The sequence below is a fragment of the Mytilus edulis genome, chromosome 2 (assembly GCF_963676685.1).
Source record: "Mytilus edulis chromosome 2, xbMytEdul2.2, whole genome shotgun sequence".
NCBI lineage: Eukaryota > Metazoa > Mollusca > Bivalvia > Mytilida > Mytilidae > Mytilus > Mytilus edulis.
In genome coordinates this window covers 8755533-8777457 of record NC_092345.1, presented here as the reverse complement: position 1 = coordinate 8777457, position 21925 = coordinate 8755533, and the positions used below count along the sequence as shown (strand labels likewise).

General features: G+C 32.9%; 1 protein-coding gene across 18 annotated transcripts in view; it reads right to left on the bottom strand.

Moving 5' to 3' along the window:
* LOC139511382 (retinoic acid receptor RXR-like) overlaps nt 1–21925 on the bottom strand; it is a 79239-nt gene that overhangs the window by 12101 nt on the left and 45213 nt on the right. For 4 of the 18 annotated variants that reach the window (XM_071298062.1, XM_071298059.1, XM_071298058.1 and 1 more), the window contains exons 2-5: nt 9199–9589; nt 5987–6144; nt 3603–3653; nt 355–411 (exon numbers count right to left, since the gene is read on the bottom strand). In XM_071298062.1, the coding sequence (XP_071154163.1) occupies nt 355–411; nt 3603–3653; nt 5987–6144; nt 9199–9589 (657 nt within the window). Of the gene's footprint in view, nt 1–354; nt 412–3602; nt 3654–5986; nt 6145–9198; nt 9590–13688; nt 13828–13912; nt 14199–20612; nt 20637–21925 lie in introns of those variants that run through there. The other 14 variants (XR_011662014.1, XM_071298070.1, XM_071298065.1 and 11 more) reach the window with 10 other exon arrangements.

Sequence of the window (21925 nt, the reverse complement as noted above, 5' to 3'; positions counted from 1 at the left end):
AAAATTGTGCTTTTCACAGAATACTCTCCATAGAAACAGATACTGTAATGAATTCAAACCATTAGCCAATTTGACAATCAGAAGAAAAGATTTGAATAATGTCTTCATGGCTTAATTTGTAAGGGACTTTTAATTTTCTTTGCACAGCTCTTTAGACCTTACTGTCTGCCATGAATGTGTTCTTACACGCTACACTGAAACAAGATAGTTACACTGTTCATCAGATATTTGAATATTTTGTATCTCCTCTTTCTGAATAATGACAAATGGCCAATACTAAAACTTCAAAAATTTAACTAGTAACCATTGTAACAAAGTAAACAGAACTGTAAAAAAAGCAACAATAGTTATTACTATCTTCCTCTGAGTCCTCATCGTCCTCATAATACTGATAGAGTTCTGCATCAACCTCTGAAAGTACACAAAGGAGTAGGTTCGGTTAGGGCCATATTGGATCCAAAATCAAGTCAATTGTTGAAAATGAAAGATTTCAAGTTGATCAAAATACATGTAAGAAAGTGAAATAGAGCTATTTTTTTACATCTTTCTTTATAAGGCATTTTAATTTACAACCCAAATAGGCCTTACATAGATATTTTGGTTAAATTTGACAAAATTGCAAGGTTTTCAACCAGATTCACGCCTAGGAAACATAGAGCCCAGGCTTTGACAAGCTAGAGATTTAAGTCAAGTATGTAAAATGTTATAAAAAAACATTATATGATAAAATCTTATTTGTTGACAAATTCAGTTTAAGATTTCAGTCCAAAAAATCAATGGAAATTATCTGTTTTTATTGAATTTCGTGGAAAATTAATATGTGTCTTATTTCTGACTGTCATAAAAAGAAAGCCAATATGTAAAATTTCAACAAATAGACATATAAACTATCTTTTCATTGTTGTTTTTAGCAAATGATTCATTTTGATATCAATCAATAAATCCTAATTTGACATTTAGCTAGAAATCTGGGCCATTTTAGAGCCTTATCGAACATACTCCTTTCATACTTCTTTCTTTTTACAGAACCTAGCTATTGCTTGCTTATTGATTTTGGTATTAAAAATACATGCAGTAAATTCAAAGTGAATAATAGTGTCTTTTTGTCATTTTGTGTAAATACAAGATTTGTAATTTGAATAAAGTCTTAACTTCTTTGCATTATTTGTAATTTGAATAAAGTCTTAACTTCTTTGCATTTTAGACTCTGATTTATTCATCATGCTGACTTAACTTCAACAAAAGCTTACAATGTCTTATAAAAGTTTTAAAAAATTGAAACATTTCTTTCTTTTCAAAAAGAAGAATTCAACACTTCAATGCTGAATAAACTTGGAGATGAAGTTCAAAATTTTAAATATAAAGCAACATAGCTAATAAATATTCATGGCGAAAAGATAAGAAATCCAATTTGAACTTTTTTTAAATGTAATTATCAATGGTACATAAAGACTTTTTTTAGTTTTACACTTTGTATGTCTTAAAGAATAGAAAAAGAAAGTCAGACAATATATATCCTACCAGTCACATCTCTGACATCTTGTTTCATAATAACATTTTAGTAATCTAATAAACATGATAAATAAGTTGGTGTATTCTCAGATTTATAATCAATAGTAACAATTGACAATATAAATAATTCTGTTATCCGATATTGATTATACTGGACTATAACAGCTGAATGGATACTTCTACAAACAAATACAAATCAAAAGCCTAATTAACAATACACAACACTGGTAGAGATGCTTCGTCGTCATTACTTCAAGAAATTTACAGCTTTTAAAGATCAATTACATCGTTTTGTGCAGAACTAAAAAAAATGGAAAAACTCGTTAATTTCTTCCTTAACTGAGAAACATATATAGGAACATTAAAGTGAACAATAAGAGATAGCAAGCTTTGATCTCTACAGAATAGTACATGTTGTCTTGCCAAGTTGATCTAATTATAAAAGCATTGCTACATTCATATCAATTAGCATGCAATCATAAAGTTTTAAAAATTCAATTCCAAATTTATTTTATTTCACTTATTACAGAAACAAAATTAAAATTTCTTTATCCAATTTGCAAATTCTCATGATTGTACTTGATTTGAAATGAACATTTTCATCCTAGTGAAATGTCAAATTTTTCCATCTTATTTGAATGTCAAACAGTGTAATAATAAACAATAAAGTTAGAAGAGACACAATTGTTATACACAGGAGGGACAGAAAGTCTAGAGGTTGACTTCACAAACAGTGAAACCTGTAATTGATTATCAAAGCTTGCTATTCTTATTTCAAATCTTGCTTTTATCCTTCCCTTCTAATTTCAAATCTTGCTTTTATCCTTCCCTATCTCTTGCTAAATCCCTTGATTATTATATGGCACCATTTGATTCCAACAGATAAATGAAAAAATATTATAATCTTCACGGTTTTTTTTATTTCGTTCTTTGACACACCAATTTATTTATTCCCACCCGACTGAAAATTGGCCGCTGGTAATCTTATCAAAGAGAACAAGGAACCTTGATAGACAAAGTCCAAATACATTCACTCATTCTCTGAAAATGAAAATCCCCAAAATTACCGAATTATAAATCTGAATAACATAAAATGTATCAAAATAGTGTGTGTACACCAAGTAAAAGCAGAAGCTGTAACTATTATTTTTTACAATCAAATATTTGGAAAGAGTAAAAAAGTATGTCATCAACGTACATGTAAACAACAGTAAAAATAATAATTAATTGACTTAATGACTGAAATAAAGCATGACCTATTTATTAAAATGTTAATCACAAAAATAGTCACATGAGGAGGTAAATAAAAGACCATCTTGATAATCAAATTAGGAAACACTGATTGAGTTGTCATGGTAACCCTTTCCCAGATGTAACAAAAACTCCAGAAAATGTTAAAAAGTCTTAACTTCATAATGAAGCTGACATACAAAGTAATTTGAATCTAGATATGTGTGGATTGATTTCTGATTAAAAGGGTTACCCAAGAAATCTAATATAACTAGCAATAGAAAATATTTCACTCGCAAATGCTTTCTAATGAGCTATTTATTATATACACAATTTTTGTACAATATATGAAACAGTAAAGAGTATTTAATTTTTCCTTATAAAATCACTTAAAAGAAGGAGATATTGCCATTAAAAAAACTACATTGATTTTTTTTTGTAGAGAAGTTTTCTATTTCAAATATTAACATACATGTAATTCTATTTATAAAAAATTTTTTGACTTGATTTTCTTTTCTAATTTCTATAAAAAATTCTAAAAGTCTGTATATGTATACATTTTAATGAAATATTGAATTTATAAATATTCTATTAATTAAATTACATGAATAGCAAACATTCTACATGCATGTTTTAAGCCAGTTAAAAAGTATAATGTACTTAAACATGTTGAAGAAAAATTTAAATTGCGCTAAAATAAAACTTCATGGATAATTTTTACAGTAATTCAATTTTTGTTTCAAGGCACAGCAATCTAAAAGCCAAGCCTGTGGCAGGAATAGGAATAACTAAATACTCAATACTATTTGCAGACCATGCCATTTTTGTGTGAAATATTTAGATTTATTGGTCCTATTTACCACCCCATGATGATCCGCTGTTATCTGCAGGAGGAGCTACACTTTTCACATCTGTAAATGATAAACAATTATACTGAATGCTAACAATATACAAAATTTGGACCACTGTGAACTTGAGTTGTTCAAAAACTAATCTTCATCATCAAGTCCTTGTTTCAGGTTGTGATTTTAATTTGTACAAGGTTCTCACTAAGGATTGTTGAAGAGAGTTGTCAATTTAGTCATTGGGAGTCCAACAGCATGAAGATCAAATTTCATTGCTATCTAATATAAAATTTCAGGCTCCATGACAAAGTAGAGTAAGAAAATGATAATAAATTTAAATTATCATGATCATTTTCAAATTAAGCAATAAAAATTTTGATAGATATACATGTGCTCAAATGATACAATATTTTACAATCTGGATGCATCTTTTGACTCATGAACTCACCTGAGGACCTTAGTAGGAACCTGTTCTTTTATCACTATTTGTTAATCATTCAGTGCAATCATTCTTTTAAATCGCACTGGAAATTTTGCTGGTTTGATATTGTTTTTAAATTTTCTCTGACCAGGTATACCTGAAGATACCTGAAGACTGTCAAGCTACAAGTACAATTATTGAACTGAGCTGGATTTTCCATGTGTCAGTTCAATAACATTACCTTTGGTAACTGACTGTCTTGTCTATGAACATGAATGTGAAGGAATGAAGAATCCAGGAAGTATTCAACATCATCAACCACCAGTCTCATGGAAATCTCTTAAGTATATGTCATCAATAATTCAAACTTGATTGATTTTACAGGAAATTTAAATATGAAGAAAACTGAGCTGTCAGAATAATGTCAATTTCATATAAAAAGACATATGCAAGTGCATATCCAATTCCGTTAAAAAAATCACAATGAAAAACTACAGTTAACATCAATTACGTCTTATAAACGACAAATAACTGTCACAGATTGATTTTTTCCAAAGGCATTTACAACAAAAACATTGCTGAGATTTCAAAATCAATTTAAATTTCTACTTTTCTGAACTAAAACAAATCAATTATGTTTCTTTCAGTTTCTGAAATGTAACATTTATTGAAAAATATCAAATAGAGGCAGGAAATGAAGTGTTAAGCCAGGACAATTAATCATTGTTTATTGTAAAAATGTGCATATATTTTTTGTCTAAAAAAAGTAGATATTTTGCGTGTAAAGGGAGAGATGATTCGTTTTAAAAGGTATCTTAGTCTAAATCAGGACAACATCACTGAAATCTAAAATATAGGGGGTAAACTAAGTTTTTATAAAAGTTAACTGTCAAAGGAGCCATGTACACAATTGTTTGGGTGTACATGTAGAAACCAACCAATCAAAGGAGCCATGTATACAATTGTTCAGGTGTACATGTAGAAACCAACCAATCAACCAAAGGAGCCATGTATACAATTGTTTGGGTGTACATGTAGAAACCAACCAATCAACATGATCAACGTTTCTTTGTTTAAAAATTTATGATCTTTTGTACCATATTGTTTCAACTCTTCAGCATGTTCAATAAATCAATTCAGATCAAACCATTATACTTGTCTATCTTATTCTGTTATGACTTGTCCCCAGGTTTTCACATTTTACTTTTGCTTATAAATATCCAAAATAAGTTAAAGCATCAGTCAGTTTGATACCAAAAACTATTAACGAAACAGCAACCCAAGTTCACAGTTGATTTAAACATTTAACACGCCTTCTGAAGAAAAAAATAACAGAAGGGTTTTCTGACCAACTTTTATGTCTTACTTTATTACACCTGCATATCTTAACATTAGATTTTTATAAATGATATTATTTCAATAAACATGAGTTTAAATGTGGGTAAACTTACAGCTAATTGAAAGTGTTCCAACACACATAATATAGATAGTCACACAACCAGTTATCTCAATAAAAAACCATATTGTATCTTTTTATTCTTTGAAGGACAATTGTGGAAATTTGTCAAATGTAAAAAAAACTGAAGCACTAAAATAAAAACACCATAAAATGTGACCCAAAAAAATTATATCAGTATAGGTTCAAAATGAATTCCAAAATAATTCTAATCAAAATCAATTTAGGCCAAATAAAATAATATGTGTTTCTACTAACGACTGAAAAAGATTAGGGTAGGAAGTTAGACATTATCCTTTTATTTTACAAACATTTTTAAGCTGGTTACTACTATTGAATCAGTCTGACTTAGACAGTGTTTGTTCCAAAATGGCATAAAAACTGTCAGGGTAGGCACTAAAAATTAGGGTAGGTACATGTAGGGTTGACGAAATAAACACATGTATTATTTTATTTGGCTTTAAAGAAATAAGAGTTCAAATATGAAAAATAATAACAATATTACAGTGTTGATGAGTTTACCTTCTCTTTTCATTCCCATGGTTAAACATTTCATGTAGCGGCAGTACTGACATCGGTTTCGCTGTCGTTTATCAATGATACAATTTCTGTCATCTCGACAGGCATATGTCAAATCTTTCCTCACTGTTCTCTTGAAAAATCCTTTACAACCTTCACAACTGTAAATGTAAAAAAAGACTTTTTCTTAAAATCCGTCTTATTCCTGAAAACTAAAATTAAAATGTGGTTATCTCAAGATATGTGTTATTGGTCCATACATGTGTTATTGGTCCATACATATGTTATTGGTCCATGACATATGTGTTATAGGTCCATATAATGTATATATGTTATTGGTCCATTGTTTAAACAAGATGTTGTATAAATTTATGTATACTACTGCAGTCTACTGACCAGTGTGAAAAAGGAATTTCCTAAATTGTAGACATATTGTGAGAAAGCAACAGGTCAGAAATTTATAATTGGGCAGTATCCGTTACTTATCAGCACAATTATATCTGAAAAACTCTTTAAATAAGTGGATTATAAATCAGGCCTGAAGAATATAATATGTGCAAACTTGGTTTTCATTATATTTATCAATATTAATGAATTTTGTGTAATTGCTAACATGTTCAATGATGGTTAACGCAATGAAGGGGCATAACTCCTGAATAGCAAAAGTGACAATTGTCCATTTACAATTTAAATTTTTTACCTCAATTTTTTCATCATCAATATCATACTTAAAATTTGAAAGTATTCTATGATTGAACAGGTTATTGAATGGAAACAACTGGTTCCACCTAAAGGCATGTTGTATGGACATAAATCAATAACCAGATGTCCATTGGAAAACTGATTATTTAACACATATTTTACACCACATACACCAGTGCATACGTGTTGGTTGAAGTTAACATTGTTTGCAATAATTAGAGCATTTAAATCAGATATTTGGAGGGAGGCAGGCATTCTGAGAAGAATTATATTTTATTATTTTACAATTAATTATACAATTATAAATCATATATCTACTCAATTATTTTTTTATTTGCTCTGGAGCATAAACAATATAATATTTTGTAAAAATCAAAACTATTCTGTTTCTAGAATAAAACATGTACATGTACATGTATGTACACTACATGTACACCTGCATTTACAAAAATGTAGTTACCGTAAGATACTGGTCTTTTTTTCACATAAAATTACATTCTCTTAATTTTTATAAAAAAACACTTGTAAATTGGTTTGATAAATTGGTATGCAAAACGATATAAAGTGGAAAATACATTCATGCAGATCCAGGACAAGGACAATTTAACAACCAGTCCAATAGATTGCAATGTTGACTTCTCAACATCTTTTTTTCCCTGGTGGTCCATTTAGAAAATCTACTGGCCTTCACTATTCTTTCAATTGAAAAATACCAAATTTGTGTTTGTCCTTCAAATACATTTTGGTGGTGCAACCTGGTGAAAGTGAGTTGATCAAAATGGGGGACAGCATATACATGTATGCATGCATGCATGTTTGGACTATCACTAGAACAGAAAGATATGTTGGTGTAAAAATATAGCCTAGAACAAAAATGTTCAAACAGGCCATCCGATACAGTACAATGTACACACACTTTTAAATTGTTTATACATGTACATTTGTACAAGCTAACGGTTTCATTTACTGGAAGGGATTTTTGGGGGTCATTTTCCATGCACTTGCATCCTCATTTTGTAGGCATATGCCTGATACTTTAGACCATGCTTAAAAGTTTAACTTATATACATGCACATGATGAATGTTAGATTCTTGTAGTACTTTAGGATTTTAAGTGTACATGCTATGCAATATATGTGACAACTTTCCACCCAAGGGTGCAATCTTGTAACATGTCATTAAAACTACCCTGGATCACCCACGACTAATGTAAGAACTTAAGGAAGGATTGAAAACCATCTCATTATACAGCACACGTTTCATTGAAAAAATAAATCAAATTAAATTGTTAACAATAGACATACATAGGCATAATAACTTTTTGCAAGCTAAGCAACTTGCATGTACCTATAAAATCCATAATTCCAGGACTCTTTCTTCACATGTACATTGTATGTATATATGCAACTTATGATGAGATGATTTCAGCTTTCCAATTTTGAACTTTACAGTTCTATGTAGGAACATTTCAGCAGCCCCTGAATATGGAATATATATCTTCCAGTTGATACCACATATTTCATATTGTGACTTCCTTGATAGAAGGTTGCTACTCACAAAGGAGATATTTGACCAAGAGTTCCAATTGGTGAGTTAAAATCATCCCTTCTTAATTTGTGACTGTTATGGAGTTTTCAGAGATAAAAGCAGATATGTTCCTAATTTTGTTACTACAATCCCATCCCTTTTACATGATATTGACCTACCACAATAGACATTTAAAGGGTTTGTACTGACATGAGCAACATGACATAAAGAGAAGGATCTGCTTATTCTTTCAGGCATCTAAGATCACCCCCAGTTTTTGATGGGGTTCATGTTGCTCAGTCTTTAGTTTTATATGTTGTGTTTTGTGAACTATTGTTTGTCTTTCTGTCTTTTTTTTTTAAGACACAGTGTTGTCAGTTTATTTTTCGACTTATGAGTTTGGATCTTCCACCTCTCTTTTACGAATGAACTCGTTACTCCATAATGTTTTCCAGAAGCTCTTGTTGCCACACATGCATGCACAACTTACCTATAAACTCCATAATGTTTTATAGAAGCTCTTGTCTTCTCATATACAGCTTACCTATAACATGTATAAACTCCATAATGTTTTCCAGAAGCTCTCATCTACACCAGTGTATCCCAAACTCTGTCTGACCGACAAAATGTCAGACATAAAATCATTCGGTCAGATAGAACTTTTAAGAATTTTTGGTTGAATATATATACATGTAGAAGAAAAGTTCATTTTTTTTCTTTCTGTCAAACCCTAAAACAGTTTGGCACAGACCACTACACATGTACAACTTACCTATAAACTCCATAATGTTTTCCAGAAGCTCTCATCTACACCAGTGTATCCCAAACTCTGTCTGACCGACAAAATGTCAGACACAAAATCATTCGGTCAGATAGAACTTTAAGAATTTTTGGTTGAATATATAGAAGAAAAGTTCATTTTTTTTCTTCCTATCAGACAAACCCTAAAACAGTTTGGCACAGACCACTACACATGTACAACTTACCTATAAACTCCATAATGTTTTCCAGAAGCTCTGTCTCCACATATAGCACATATATGTTTAGTAGAAAATGCATTGGTTGGAGATCCAATGGATCCAGGTGAGCCTACAGACATCATAGATGATGGGGATGTAACTGACGATGAGGGTGACAATAAACCTGGTGACTGCATGGGAGCAGACCCGGGTGACGGCTGAGTGGAAGGCATTGGCATCTGTAATCCTGGAGGAAATCCACTGAAGAAGTTGTGACCAGGCATCTGTAACTGTCCAATGTCTGGTTTAATATCAGGAGGCGAATCTAGCCCACCCATAGAGTTCATGGACCCCATCTGTCCAGCCATGCCCCCTGATGACATTCCTACAGAACTCCCAACACTGCTGTCAAGTGAATCTATAAAATAAAATGCTGAAGTTATTGATTGTCTGATATCATAAAATGATTTACTTTATTGTCAATATACATGTGTATATTAACATATTGACCTTAGGGGATCAAATCAAATGTCTGTTAATGTATGAGGAATATGCCTTTTTCACTTTTGGGATCATTATTCTGCTCAACATGTTGTAAGCAGTGCAATTTGATAGTCTAATTACGACTATGTGGTAAGATTATGGATTTAGGTCATAGTTGGTTTGCCATGTATTTGTTGTTCATTGTTGTATAATTATTTCAATGGCACAAAAATAAAACACGTCTGTCAAGCAATTTGGAAAGGAATAATATGTTTTCAATGTAATAAATATTTGAAACAAATACTTAAAGAAAATGTTATTATGCTATGAACATGATGAAATAAATTAAAGTTAGAATGTTTGATGTACATGCTGGAGTAACAAGTACTGGTCATCAAAGTCAGAAAAACAACATAAAAAGTTATTTCTTTGAAATAAAAGCATGAACATACAACAGGGCTCACGCTACCAGGCAACTTGGGCGAAGAAGTCGCCCTCCCGACCGTCACTTCGCTTTCCCCGACCCCCAAAAGCGAAAACAAGTCGCCCTGTTCTTGACGAAAGTCGCTTTCAGTCGCTTCCGTCATCGGACATTTTCAATTTTTACCAAGTTGATGAAACATTAATTTTTAACTGATAATTAAAGAAATTCAGACATAAACTATTCATTATCTTTAGAAAAGAGGTTGAAGCATTGTCTTTGCAGTGTGTATCAGGTTATTTGATAAAAATACAACTTTTTATCACTTCGTGCATGTATGCAAGTTCCGGTGCTTGTTACTCGAAAAAGTACATCAACCTAAATTTCGGCGGCAAAATAAGTTTGTTACTTCATTTAAAGGTGATAAAAGTTGCCTCCAGTAAATGTTTAATCCATTTATTGCAATAAAACCGTCATGTTCCTTTCCAAATAACTTGTCAAACATCGTTTATTTTTGTAAATTTTCTTGCATTCTTCCGCCATTGACCGATTTCTAAACTACGGATCTGAACCGGACCAGCTATGACCGAAATCCGTACTTTTACAATAATTACTACGGACGCACGGATGGAACAGCTGACAGAAGAATATTGATCCCAAAGGGGAAAATTACGCATCCCACACGCATTAAGAGACTTTTGGTTACATCTAATTGATTGGTGTATATAATTCCCTATATTTTTTATGAATGTTTCAAACTATTGATTAAAGTTGCTTAACTCTGAGACTATTATACTAATATCAATATATTATGGCCCAGCTTAATAACTTTTATATTTTTTTTATGAGAAACACTGAATTTCATACACAAGATAATTTTTAATTAAATTGTAATTGATATAATTTCTTTACATTTTTTAAAATAAAAATTTTTTTTTTAGTGCTAGATATTTAGTTGGTAGTTTCTCACAAGAACCTTAGTAAAACTTAAACAACTTTTAATTTCAAATGTTAATTTAATTGTAATTTTTTACTCATATGAATTGAACAACATAAAAAGAACATTATTTACATATGGCCCTTTATACTATTGTAAAATCCAAACATTGTAGCGCACCCGCGCTAATGAGCACTTCTCTTTCAAATCTCACCACTTCTCCCTATCAGTTTCAAAAAGAGAAGTCACTTCTCCCTATAATTCTGAAGTAGTGTGAGCCCTGATACAAAGAATGTTAAGTATATGATTTCACCATGTTTCTAAAGAAAGAAATTGTTTATGTCTCTGATTATTGGGGTTTCACATTGTTATTGTCATTTGCTGATATTTTTGTTGAATTTGAATGGTTGCTTATGTCATGTGTGTAAGATCGTTGGTGCAAACCAAAAACAGACTGGAAGCATAGGCGGATCCAGGGGGGGGGGGGGGGGGGGGGGGGGCTGGGGGGGGCCCGGGCCCCCCTTTCATGGGAAAAATTTGGTTGATTATATAGGGAATCATTGAAGCATGACTGGAGTGGGCCCCCCCTTAGGTCAGTCAGCAGGCCCCCCCTTAGGAAAAGTTCTGGATCCGCCACTGGGAAGTACAATGTTACTGTACATGTAGACATGCTTATAAAATACTAGAGAAAAAAGCCACAATCAATTTTTACAAATCCCAAACGATTATAGACATTGCTGAGACTAATCAACTTATTCCAATGGTTCGAACATCATTTCTTTGAACTGTAAACATGTCTATCATCATCAAGATCATCTTTTGACTGCTAAAAGGGTATTCCTAAACATGCTCCTTGAAAATATTTTTGCAATTAATTGACTTTTAATTTCATTAATTACTTGCAATAACAGTACATGTAATGATAAAAATCCTAGAGAGAAATAAAACAGAAGATGATTGTTGTAATTGGTCCATTTATTGTCTTTATATGCTTATACAATCAAAATTTATTTTCTTCTCTTAGACACATACAATGTACATGTTTGTCTAGCAACTAAAGATGTCAAACGAAGCAATTTAGGTATAATTCAATGTATTAGATGGACCGGGAAAGACACATTATAAATAAATTGCATCTGTTATTTGCTTCAAAAACTTCCATTTTGACATTTTACATGTTTAGAATAAATAAATGATTTATAAATATAACAAACCTGAGCATAACAACTTGCTAATCAGGGAAATTAACCAGAAAATTTTTGTAATGATATGAAATCATCAGATATGACCTCATTACTGACATTTAGAAATTTTACGGTACCTCGAATGATCAGAATAACACCGTTAATATCCGAATAACACTTGTAATGACCGAAATACACTTGGAATTTCAATATTAGAACATACAAATGTATTGGTGACTTTTAAACATTGATTTTTAAGGTGGTACCCACACTTTCACTAAAGTTAATTTGGCTCGTTTAATTTTCATAAAACTTTGCCAATGCATTTACTTTGACCCTTTAACAAAAATATAAAAATTTTAAAAATTTTGAACCAACCGTTTTGTCAGAAAAATTTCACTGGTTACATTTGTATATAGCAGTTTGACAAACACCAATTTTGATCATTGACAAGCTTAATATTCCCTTTACAACACAACGTAATTAAAGTGTTTAGCTGACTTTACAGGGTTATCTCCCTGTAGTGTTATGTACCACCTTAATTAATAGTATATTATCGATGTATTTTATAACTTATAAATGATTTACAGAAAGCAGATAAGTTCATAAAAAACTTCTAAATTTAGTGTGTACATCGAATATGGTGACCACAGAAATCACAATGGCCGCCATGTTCGATGTACACACTACATTCAAAATTATCTTTATGAACTTATCTACTTTTTGTAAAGCATTTTTAAGTTATAAAATACATCGATAATACATAATTATTTAATATTCAATGTTCAAAAGTCACCAATATGTGATCATATTAAAATTTCAAGTGTTATTCGGTCATAACAAGTGTTATTCGGATAATAACAGTGTTATTCAGTCATTCGTGTTACCCGAAATTTTACAGTCATGATTGTCCATATTAATTTTCAGAAAGAAAAAAAAGTTAAATATACTTTAGGTAATTATACTAGAACTTCGAAGTCGCACCTCCTTTAATCCAATAGTTGACCCCAGCAGAATTATTAAATAAATGCATCAAGTAATGATCCATTCAGCTGTGTATTTGTAGGCACCAGCAAAAATGTTTTATAATCATTACATATTCAATCATGAATGTACATAGCTGCGGAACCATAGCTCTTAGGTCCTTATGCTATTTTTTTGACTATTTGCGGACCATATAGTCAAAAAATAGCATAAGGACCTAAGAGCTACGGTTCCGCAGCTAGAATGTACAATGATGTACAGTGTATTTAATTATAAAAAAAAATTATGTGCAACTCAGAGTCTACTTAATTTTCTTCTCATTCTTCTGCTGTGTTGACAGTCACAAATTTAATGTCAAATTATAACTAAAGTAATGTCTTAGTTGTTAATGAAATAATCAGATTATCTAATCATATAAAAATTTTGTTCAATGTTTAAGGTATTCAATGAAAGCTATTTTTCTTGTTTAAAACAAAATATATTCTTTGTCTACAAGTAAATTTCTTACCTGTACTTATTAATTACAATAAAAACCTTCCAATATATTACAAAATCAGGAAAGTACATGTAACTCCTCCGAAATGAACCCAATTTTCAGTACGTTCAACCTAACAAGATGGCGACCAATACACAACATGTTGAATTCGAGTACGCATTCCATTGATTAACATACACTAAAAATCGAGATATGCATTAGTGGGGGACGATGAGAAAATCATCTTTTATCCTTACCCATCTCCGAATGGTCCATACTGGCTGTTTCACCAGAAATGGTGCCAACGAGGTGATTTGTAAACACAGGGTTAGTTGCCCTACTTACAAATTTTTCACCTTTACGTAGGTTTACCCACAATTCCTTGCGCCAATCTTTTTCTTCTTGTATGATTTTCGAGCTGTACAAAGATGATTACGATCATTCAATATTTGTTCATCCTTTTCATTTTATTCTGACTTTTGAGAGAATGAAATTTTACCTTTAATATAAATTTGTTTTGTTTATTTCATTGACTATAGATTGAGGTCAACAATTAAAAGGTCAAAAGTTCACAGACTCAAGTTGAGATCAAGGACCGAGCGGCTAGTTTTGTTTGACGTAGGGAATTATGACGTAACATGTCAATAAATAGAAATTTTTGATAAGCGACAGAATAACGCGGTCTGCATAATGTACACCCAACAATATAGTATCTGATTTTATACATAATCTATTAATTTAGATGATGTCTAGATGAAAGCCACAGACTAGCTGTAAATAGTCTGTAAACAGGTAAATGTCAATTTAAAAGATCAAATTGATGATCATTGATAATGACATTTATAAATGTTTTTCAGTATACCATTTTTAGATATATATATATAAAAATGCGACACCTTATTTAGAAAGGCATTAATACAACGAAATTTAGGATTGAGTTTATTGTTGTTGTTGGTTTTTTTTTTATTTATTTGGTTGATATGTGTTTGTTTGTGGGTTTGTTGTTTGTTTGTATGCTCTTTTTTTTTTTTTGGGGGGGGGGGGGGGGGAAGTAGTAACATTTCCAAGGTTTTCCCCCTTTAATTGCCCTTTCATTTTGTTGCTGTTATATGGTTATTTCGGGAAACAATCAGTTTGTTTTATATAAACCTTTTATTTTGAAACATTCCCAACCAGTTCTGGTAATCTAGTCGAATATTTGATCATTCTTATAACGTGACTTTGAAAGTCCAACGTACAAATTATAGTGCATGTCGATGTTGTATAAAAAAAAATACGAAAAAGTGTCCATGATATCGGTCGCAAATAGTTTTGGAAAGAAATCTGTTGATCATCATGCCCGATTGAGTCGGAACTCATGAAGTACACGTAATTAATAAGAGACTCAACCATTCGACCTGTCCTACAATAAGCCTGATAAGATATTTCTGTTTCAATTACGGGAACCGTGAAAAGCAGTAAACTGATATATGATTTACATAAATCATCTAAAACACTACATCAGGTGAAAACAATTATTGGTTGATTGGTTGGTGTTAAACGCCACGTCAGCACTATTGTGCCGTTCGTCGCGATCAGTTTTTATTGGTGGAGGAAGCCGGAGTGTCCAGAGAGAAATATGGACCATCGGTGGGAAAACTGACAATCCTATAGTCCATAAAGATTGTAGTCGAGTGAACCTGCCACGCCGGTGTATTGACATGTCAGCAATAAGTAGTTTGGACTACTTGGCCTGGGCCACTAGGCCACCGAGACCCCTTCAGCGGAATAAAACATGATGGTGTGGTTCAATAACTGTTATATTCAAGTTATTTGGAATTACCGGTAATTGTAAAAATGCAAAAATGTTCGATATTATGGATCTTTTAACAAATTTGAGAAGCATATCCAAATCGTACATGCAAGTGTTCATCCGTGGTGTCGAAGATGAGGCTCATTTTCTCTTTGATTGCAACAAATTAAATGATGACAGAACTGGGAGAATGATTTGTTTAATAATTTTGAGTCTAAACAAAATCATTTTGATGTTTACATAATTGAGTACAGCAGGTATCTGTAATTTAACAAAGACAGACATACAAGCACCCGCAGAAGTAAAGTCTGGTGCAACAGTAACTGTGATTTCCGGTTAAAGGCAAACACACAAGTAGTTACAGTAATAAAGTCTGGTGGATAAGGTAACGAGGATTTCACAAAGGCAAACCTGAAATCACCTGCTGAAGTAGAAGAAAGTGATGCAATATGTAATTGGGATTTCACATAAACAGTTTTACACAAAGAATCAGACGTACAGTATGACGACTCTATGATGCAACAGCTAAACTAAGGATTTCACATAGGCTGTTCTGTGAACACCTGCAGAAGTAATGTCTAGTACCACAGGTGAATGGTATTTCACATAGACAGGTCTATAAGCACCCGCAGAAGGTCTGGTGCCACAGGTAAATGATATTTCACATAGGCAAGACTGTACAGATAAATGGGTTGTCACATAGACAGGTCTGTAAGCACCAACAAAAGTAAAGGCTAAAGCCACAGGTAAATGGTGTTTCACATAGGCATGTCTGTAAGCAACCACAGAAGTAAGGTCTAGTACCACAGGTAAATGGGATTTCACATAGGCAGGTCTGTAAACAACCGCAGAGGTGAGGTCTAGTACCACAGGTAAATGGGATTTCACATAGGCAGGTCTGTAAACAACCGCAGAGGTGAGGTCTAATACCACAGGTAAATGGTATTTCACATAGGCATGTCTGTAAGCAACCGCAGAAGTAAGGTCTAGTACCACAGGTAAATGGGATTTCACATAGGCAGGTCTGCAAGCACCCTCAGAAGTAAGGTCTAGTACCACAGGTAAATGGGATTTCACATAGGCAGGTCTGTAAGCACCTGCAGAAGTAGGGTATAGTGCCACAGGTAAATGGGATTTCACATAGCTGCTGGTCTGTAAACAACCGCAGAAGTAAGGATAGTGCCACAGGTAAATGGGATTTCACATAGACAGGTCTGTAAGCACCTGTAGAAGCAAGGTCTAGTGCCACAGGTAAATGGGATTTCACATAGGCAGGTCTGTAAGCACCTGCAGAAGTAAGGTCTAGTGCCACAGGTAAATGGGAGTTCACATAGGCAGGTCTGTAAGCACCTGCAGAAGTAAGGTCTAGTGCCACAGGTAAATGGGATTTCACATAGGCAGGTCTGTAAGCACATGTAGAAGTAAGGTCTAGAACCACAGGTAAATTGGATTTCACATAGGCAGGTCTGTAAACAACCGCAGAAATAAGGTCTAGAACCACAGGTAAAATGAGATTTCACATCGGCAGGTCTGTAAGCAACCGCAAAAGTAAAGGCTAAAGCCACAGGTAAATGGTGTTTCACATAGGCATGTCTGTAAGCAACCACAGAGGTGAGGTCTAGTACCACAGGTAAATGGGATTTCACATAGGCAGGTCTGTAAACAACCGCAGAGGTGAGGTCTAATACCACAGGTAAATGGTTTTTCACATAGGCATGTCTGTGAGCAACCGCAGAAGTAATGTCTAGTACCACAGGTAAATGGGATTTCACATAGGCAGGTCTGCAAGCACCCTCAGAAGTAAGGTCTAGTACCACAGGTAAATGGGATTTCACATAGGCAGGTCTGTAAGCACCTGCAGAAGTAGGGTATAGTGCCACAGGTAAATGGGATTTCACATAGCTGCTGGTCTGTAAACAACCGCAGAAGTAAGGATAGTGCCACAGGTAAATGGGATTTCACATAGACAGGTCTGTAAGCACCTGTAGAAGCAAGGTCTAGTGCCACAGGTAAATGGGATTTCACATAGTCAGGTCTGTAAGCACCTGCAGAAGTAAGGTCTAGTGCCACAGGTAAATGGGATTTCACATATGCAGGTCTGTAAGCACCTGCAGAAGTAAGGTCTAGTGCCACAGGTAAATGGAATTTCACATAGGCAGGTCTGTAAGCACCTGTAGAAGTAAGGTCTAGAACCACAGGTAAATTGGATTTCACATAGGCAGGTCTGTAAACAACCGCAGAAGTAAGGTATAGAACCACAGGTAAAATGAGATTTCACATAGGCAGGTCTGTAAGCAACCGCAGAAGTAAGGTCTAGTGCCACAGGTAAATGAGATTTCACATAGGCAGGTCTGTAAACAACCGCAGAAGTATGGTCTAGTGCAAGGTAAATGGGATTTCACATAATCAGGTCTAGGCAAGCACCCGCAGAAGTGTGGTGCCACAGGTTAATGGTATTTCACAAAGGCTAGCATACAAACACTCGTCGATGTTAAGTCAAGTGGAACATGTATATTGGATTTCACAAAGACAAGCATACAAGTATCCGGGGATATATTGTTTATTGCAACAGTTTTCTCGGATTTCACAAAAACAGACACAATGGAATCCTCGGAATTAATTTCTGATTTAACAGGACGACTGAGATTTAAATCTAACCGGATATAGATACACATATCACAGTGAAATCTACGTCATTAGCAACTTGTGCTTCGGATGGACAGTTACCCAAAGGGGAGTTCAAACAGACTGGCGATTTAATAAATAAGGTCAGCAATTAAAGTGTATTTTTGTATGACAATTGGGAAGTAGTCAATGTCTCCAAAAATAACACAACTTTATAGGAACCGAAGGCAAATTCATGTGGTACTTATACGTATGGCATGACTTCAAGAAAGGGTATTACATGCAGTATATAAAAAAGTTCATTTATATTTATTTTCTTTCTAATTCATTTAATTGTGAAGAACTATCAAAGCTAGCGCAACTGATTTTTGCCGCGGAAAATTAGATGCTATACATGCAGTTGATTACCATGTTCCGTTTTTCTTAACATGAAAAACACAAAAAAAAATTACAGACAAAAATAAAGAAAAAGAATTAATGAAATAACACTAGTTACATATTTTCTTCTTTTTTTCTTGTGTATTGTCTATTGCAATTGTGTGCTAAAAAAAAAATATGTACTGATTATGCCTATAATGGGTCCTCTATCGGAAATAAAAAATTATCTATCTATATTGTGAGTAATTACTACTTACAATTTCCAAACCTTTGTCCATAGTGATAAAATTGATCCATCATCATTCCGACGGGTGCGATATATACAGAAGAACTTTCGGAATTAAAGACCAGGAAATATTTACCTACCTTATATGAAATAACTATACTAGTTTTGTAACACTACATCATGTTTGACACTTGAAGGTCTCTCAGTGTTTCCACTTGCTGATGACGGACATTAACCTACCCGTATGCGTGGGCGGTGTCCAGTCAATAAGGTACACCGGAAGGTCAGTATCCTTTCACTAGTGATTCTTGGGTATTATTTGATGTACAATTGATCGATTATTTCGAAAGAATATAAAAGAAGGCTTAAGGGGTTTATATTTTTTAAAAGTCCCTTTGAATTGGATTATTTGTGTTTAAAAAAGATACCCGCCATTTGTATTTGAGTTTTGTAAAGGTCAACATGCTTCTTCATGCCGTTGCATTTCTATATAATTTGGTATGCCATGTTGTAAAAAGTCACTTGTAATTGCATAAATAGTCCATGTTTAGGTAAACTGAACTATCCTTCCGATAAATGTAATTTAAAGACGAACAAACCCTATTTAATAACCTAAAGGTAACAATAACATAATCACTGACCCGAAACGAGTGTTCAATTAATGTCCATAAAATTTCTAAGGCACATTTTGAAATTGCATTCAATAAAGGGTTCGGGTCAAAATTCTGATCGTTTTTAAAAAGAATATGACATCATATCTTGCAAAAATACCTCGTAGGTAAATGGAGCGTGTGGATATGCTGTAATGATAAGTAAAGTATAAAACATACCTAGAGATTGCAATTTTTCTTTTGTATTTTTCAAGATTCTTCAGACGGGTTTCCAACAACAATAATGAGAACTATATGATCATGGCTCTATTCGAATGGTTTAGGGGCGTTACATTCAATGGCAGATTAAAGAGTATACACCTTCAATTTGATGAAAATATCATTTTATGTGGCGTAAGATCTGTGAAAAAAAGAGATTCGTCTCTATCCACTCGCCAAATCTATGAGGATCCGGTCAATGACTTCAAATTGTGGATCCGCCCGTTGGTATATACATTTGTATGCTTTAGATTTAGTTGCTCATGATATATTCATATTGGTGCTTAAACTGCATATTCATTGTATTTAAAGATTTTCCGATTTTTAGCTCGTTTGTGATTAACAGAACTCAAGTTGCAAAAGAAAGGCAAAGGGACGTTCTAGCTCATAAATCGAAAACAAAACCTGATAAAGCAATGGCATAGAATAGGAGATATTATTTCATAATAAAATTTAGAGCAGGTTCCTCAACAAGGCTAGATGTTAGGTCCTATTTTATTTATGCTTTACCTATAAGCATAATCTTCTTATACAGATATGTATGCAGATGCTTCATCACCGAACCTATAACAAACATAGGAAAGAAGAGCTGCATTTTGTGTTACAGCCGATTTCAATGAGTATGAATCAAAAGGTGATATCTTTGGTTAGCTTGCTTGCTAGCTGAACCGTGAAATCATTGTTATGAAAGGTACACTACCCTCCTTTCGAAGTAGCCTAGTCCTACATACAGATAGATCGGTTATCTGTCGGACAAGTCTACTCTTAAAGGAGGGTAGTTTAGCTAATATAACAGTGACTTCACGGTTCAGCTATCAAGCAAGCTAACCAAAGATATTACCTTTAGCTACATACGCATTGAAATCGGCTGTAAACACATTGGTTATGTACTATGAAAATGGAATGGCTCTATAAATGGGTATCTATGATTCTTATATTCAGATAAAATATCTTGCGCGGTTTACAAAAAGCTATACTATAGTTTACAAATCAATTGAAACAAACGTGGATTAACATAAATAAAAGAACATTTTATACACACGTTAAACATTGTTAATATTACTTACGGTCTTAAAAATAATGACTAAAACTTCCAGTATCAAAATAAAATTTACTGAAACAAGATTCCTTTATTCTGGAATTATCCAAGCGTCAAAGGATGTATCAAAAGAAAGTGATTTAATTTCAGATTTAATTGACATAGTTTAATACATGTACATGTATAATGGCAATGCATATTAGAAAATGATTGTTATGACGTTTGATTTGAATATTAATTCCGTCTGTCTGTATATTTTTGTTAGTGTTGTTTCGAGGACCACATCATGTGGTACATGGGAGAGTAAGTTATATAACTAAAAATGTTGATTGATTCATTGGTTCATTTAGTCATTATTTTTATTGAATATTTAGTTATGTAAGCTATAATTAATAATTTCAAGACGTAATAATTTATACTTTCCTTGACTTGCGAACCCGTTAAATTGTATTCCCATTACTCACGGTAACCTATTATATCACGTTATTTCGAAATTTGGACGAGGTGTACTTTGTTGTCGTACCTCTTACATATAAATGTGTTTAGATGAAATAATTGTTTCATTAAGTGTATTAAGACGATCTGTATAAGTACTCACAGTAATTGATATTAAGACAATCTGGTTAAGTACTCACAGTAATTGATATTAAGACAATCTGTGTAAGTACTCACAGTAATTTATTTTAAGACAATCTGTGTAAGTACTCACAGTAAATTATATTAATACAATCTGTGTAATTTCTCACAGTATTTGATATTAAGACAATCTGTGAGAGTACTTACAGTAATTGATATTAAGACTATCTGTGTAAGTACCCTCAGTAATTTATATTAAGACAATCTGTGTAGGTACTCACAGTAATTGATATTAAGACAATCTTTAATTTCTCACAGTATTTGATATAAAGACAATCTGTGAGAGTAGTTAGAGAAATTGATATTAAGACTATATGTGTAAGTACTCACAGTAAATTATATTAAGACAATCTGTGTAAGTACTCACAGTAATTGATATTAAGACTATCTGTGTAAGTACTATGAGTAATTTATATTAAGACAATCTGTGTAAGTACTCACAGTAATTGATATTAAGACAATCTGTGTAATTTCTCACAATATTTGATATTAAGACAATCTGTAAGAGTACTTACAGGAATTGATATTTAGACTATCTGTGTAAGTACTCTCAGTAATTGATATTAAGACTATATGTGTAAGTACTCTCAGTAATTGATATTAAGACAATCTGTGTAAGTACTCTCAGTATTTTATATTAAGACAATTTGTGTAAGTACTCACAGTAATTGATATTAAGACAAGCTGTGTAAGTGCTCACAGTAA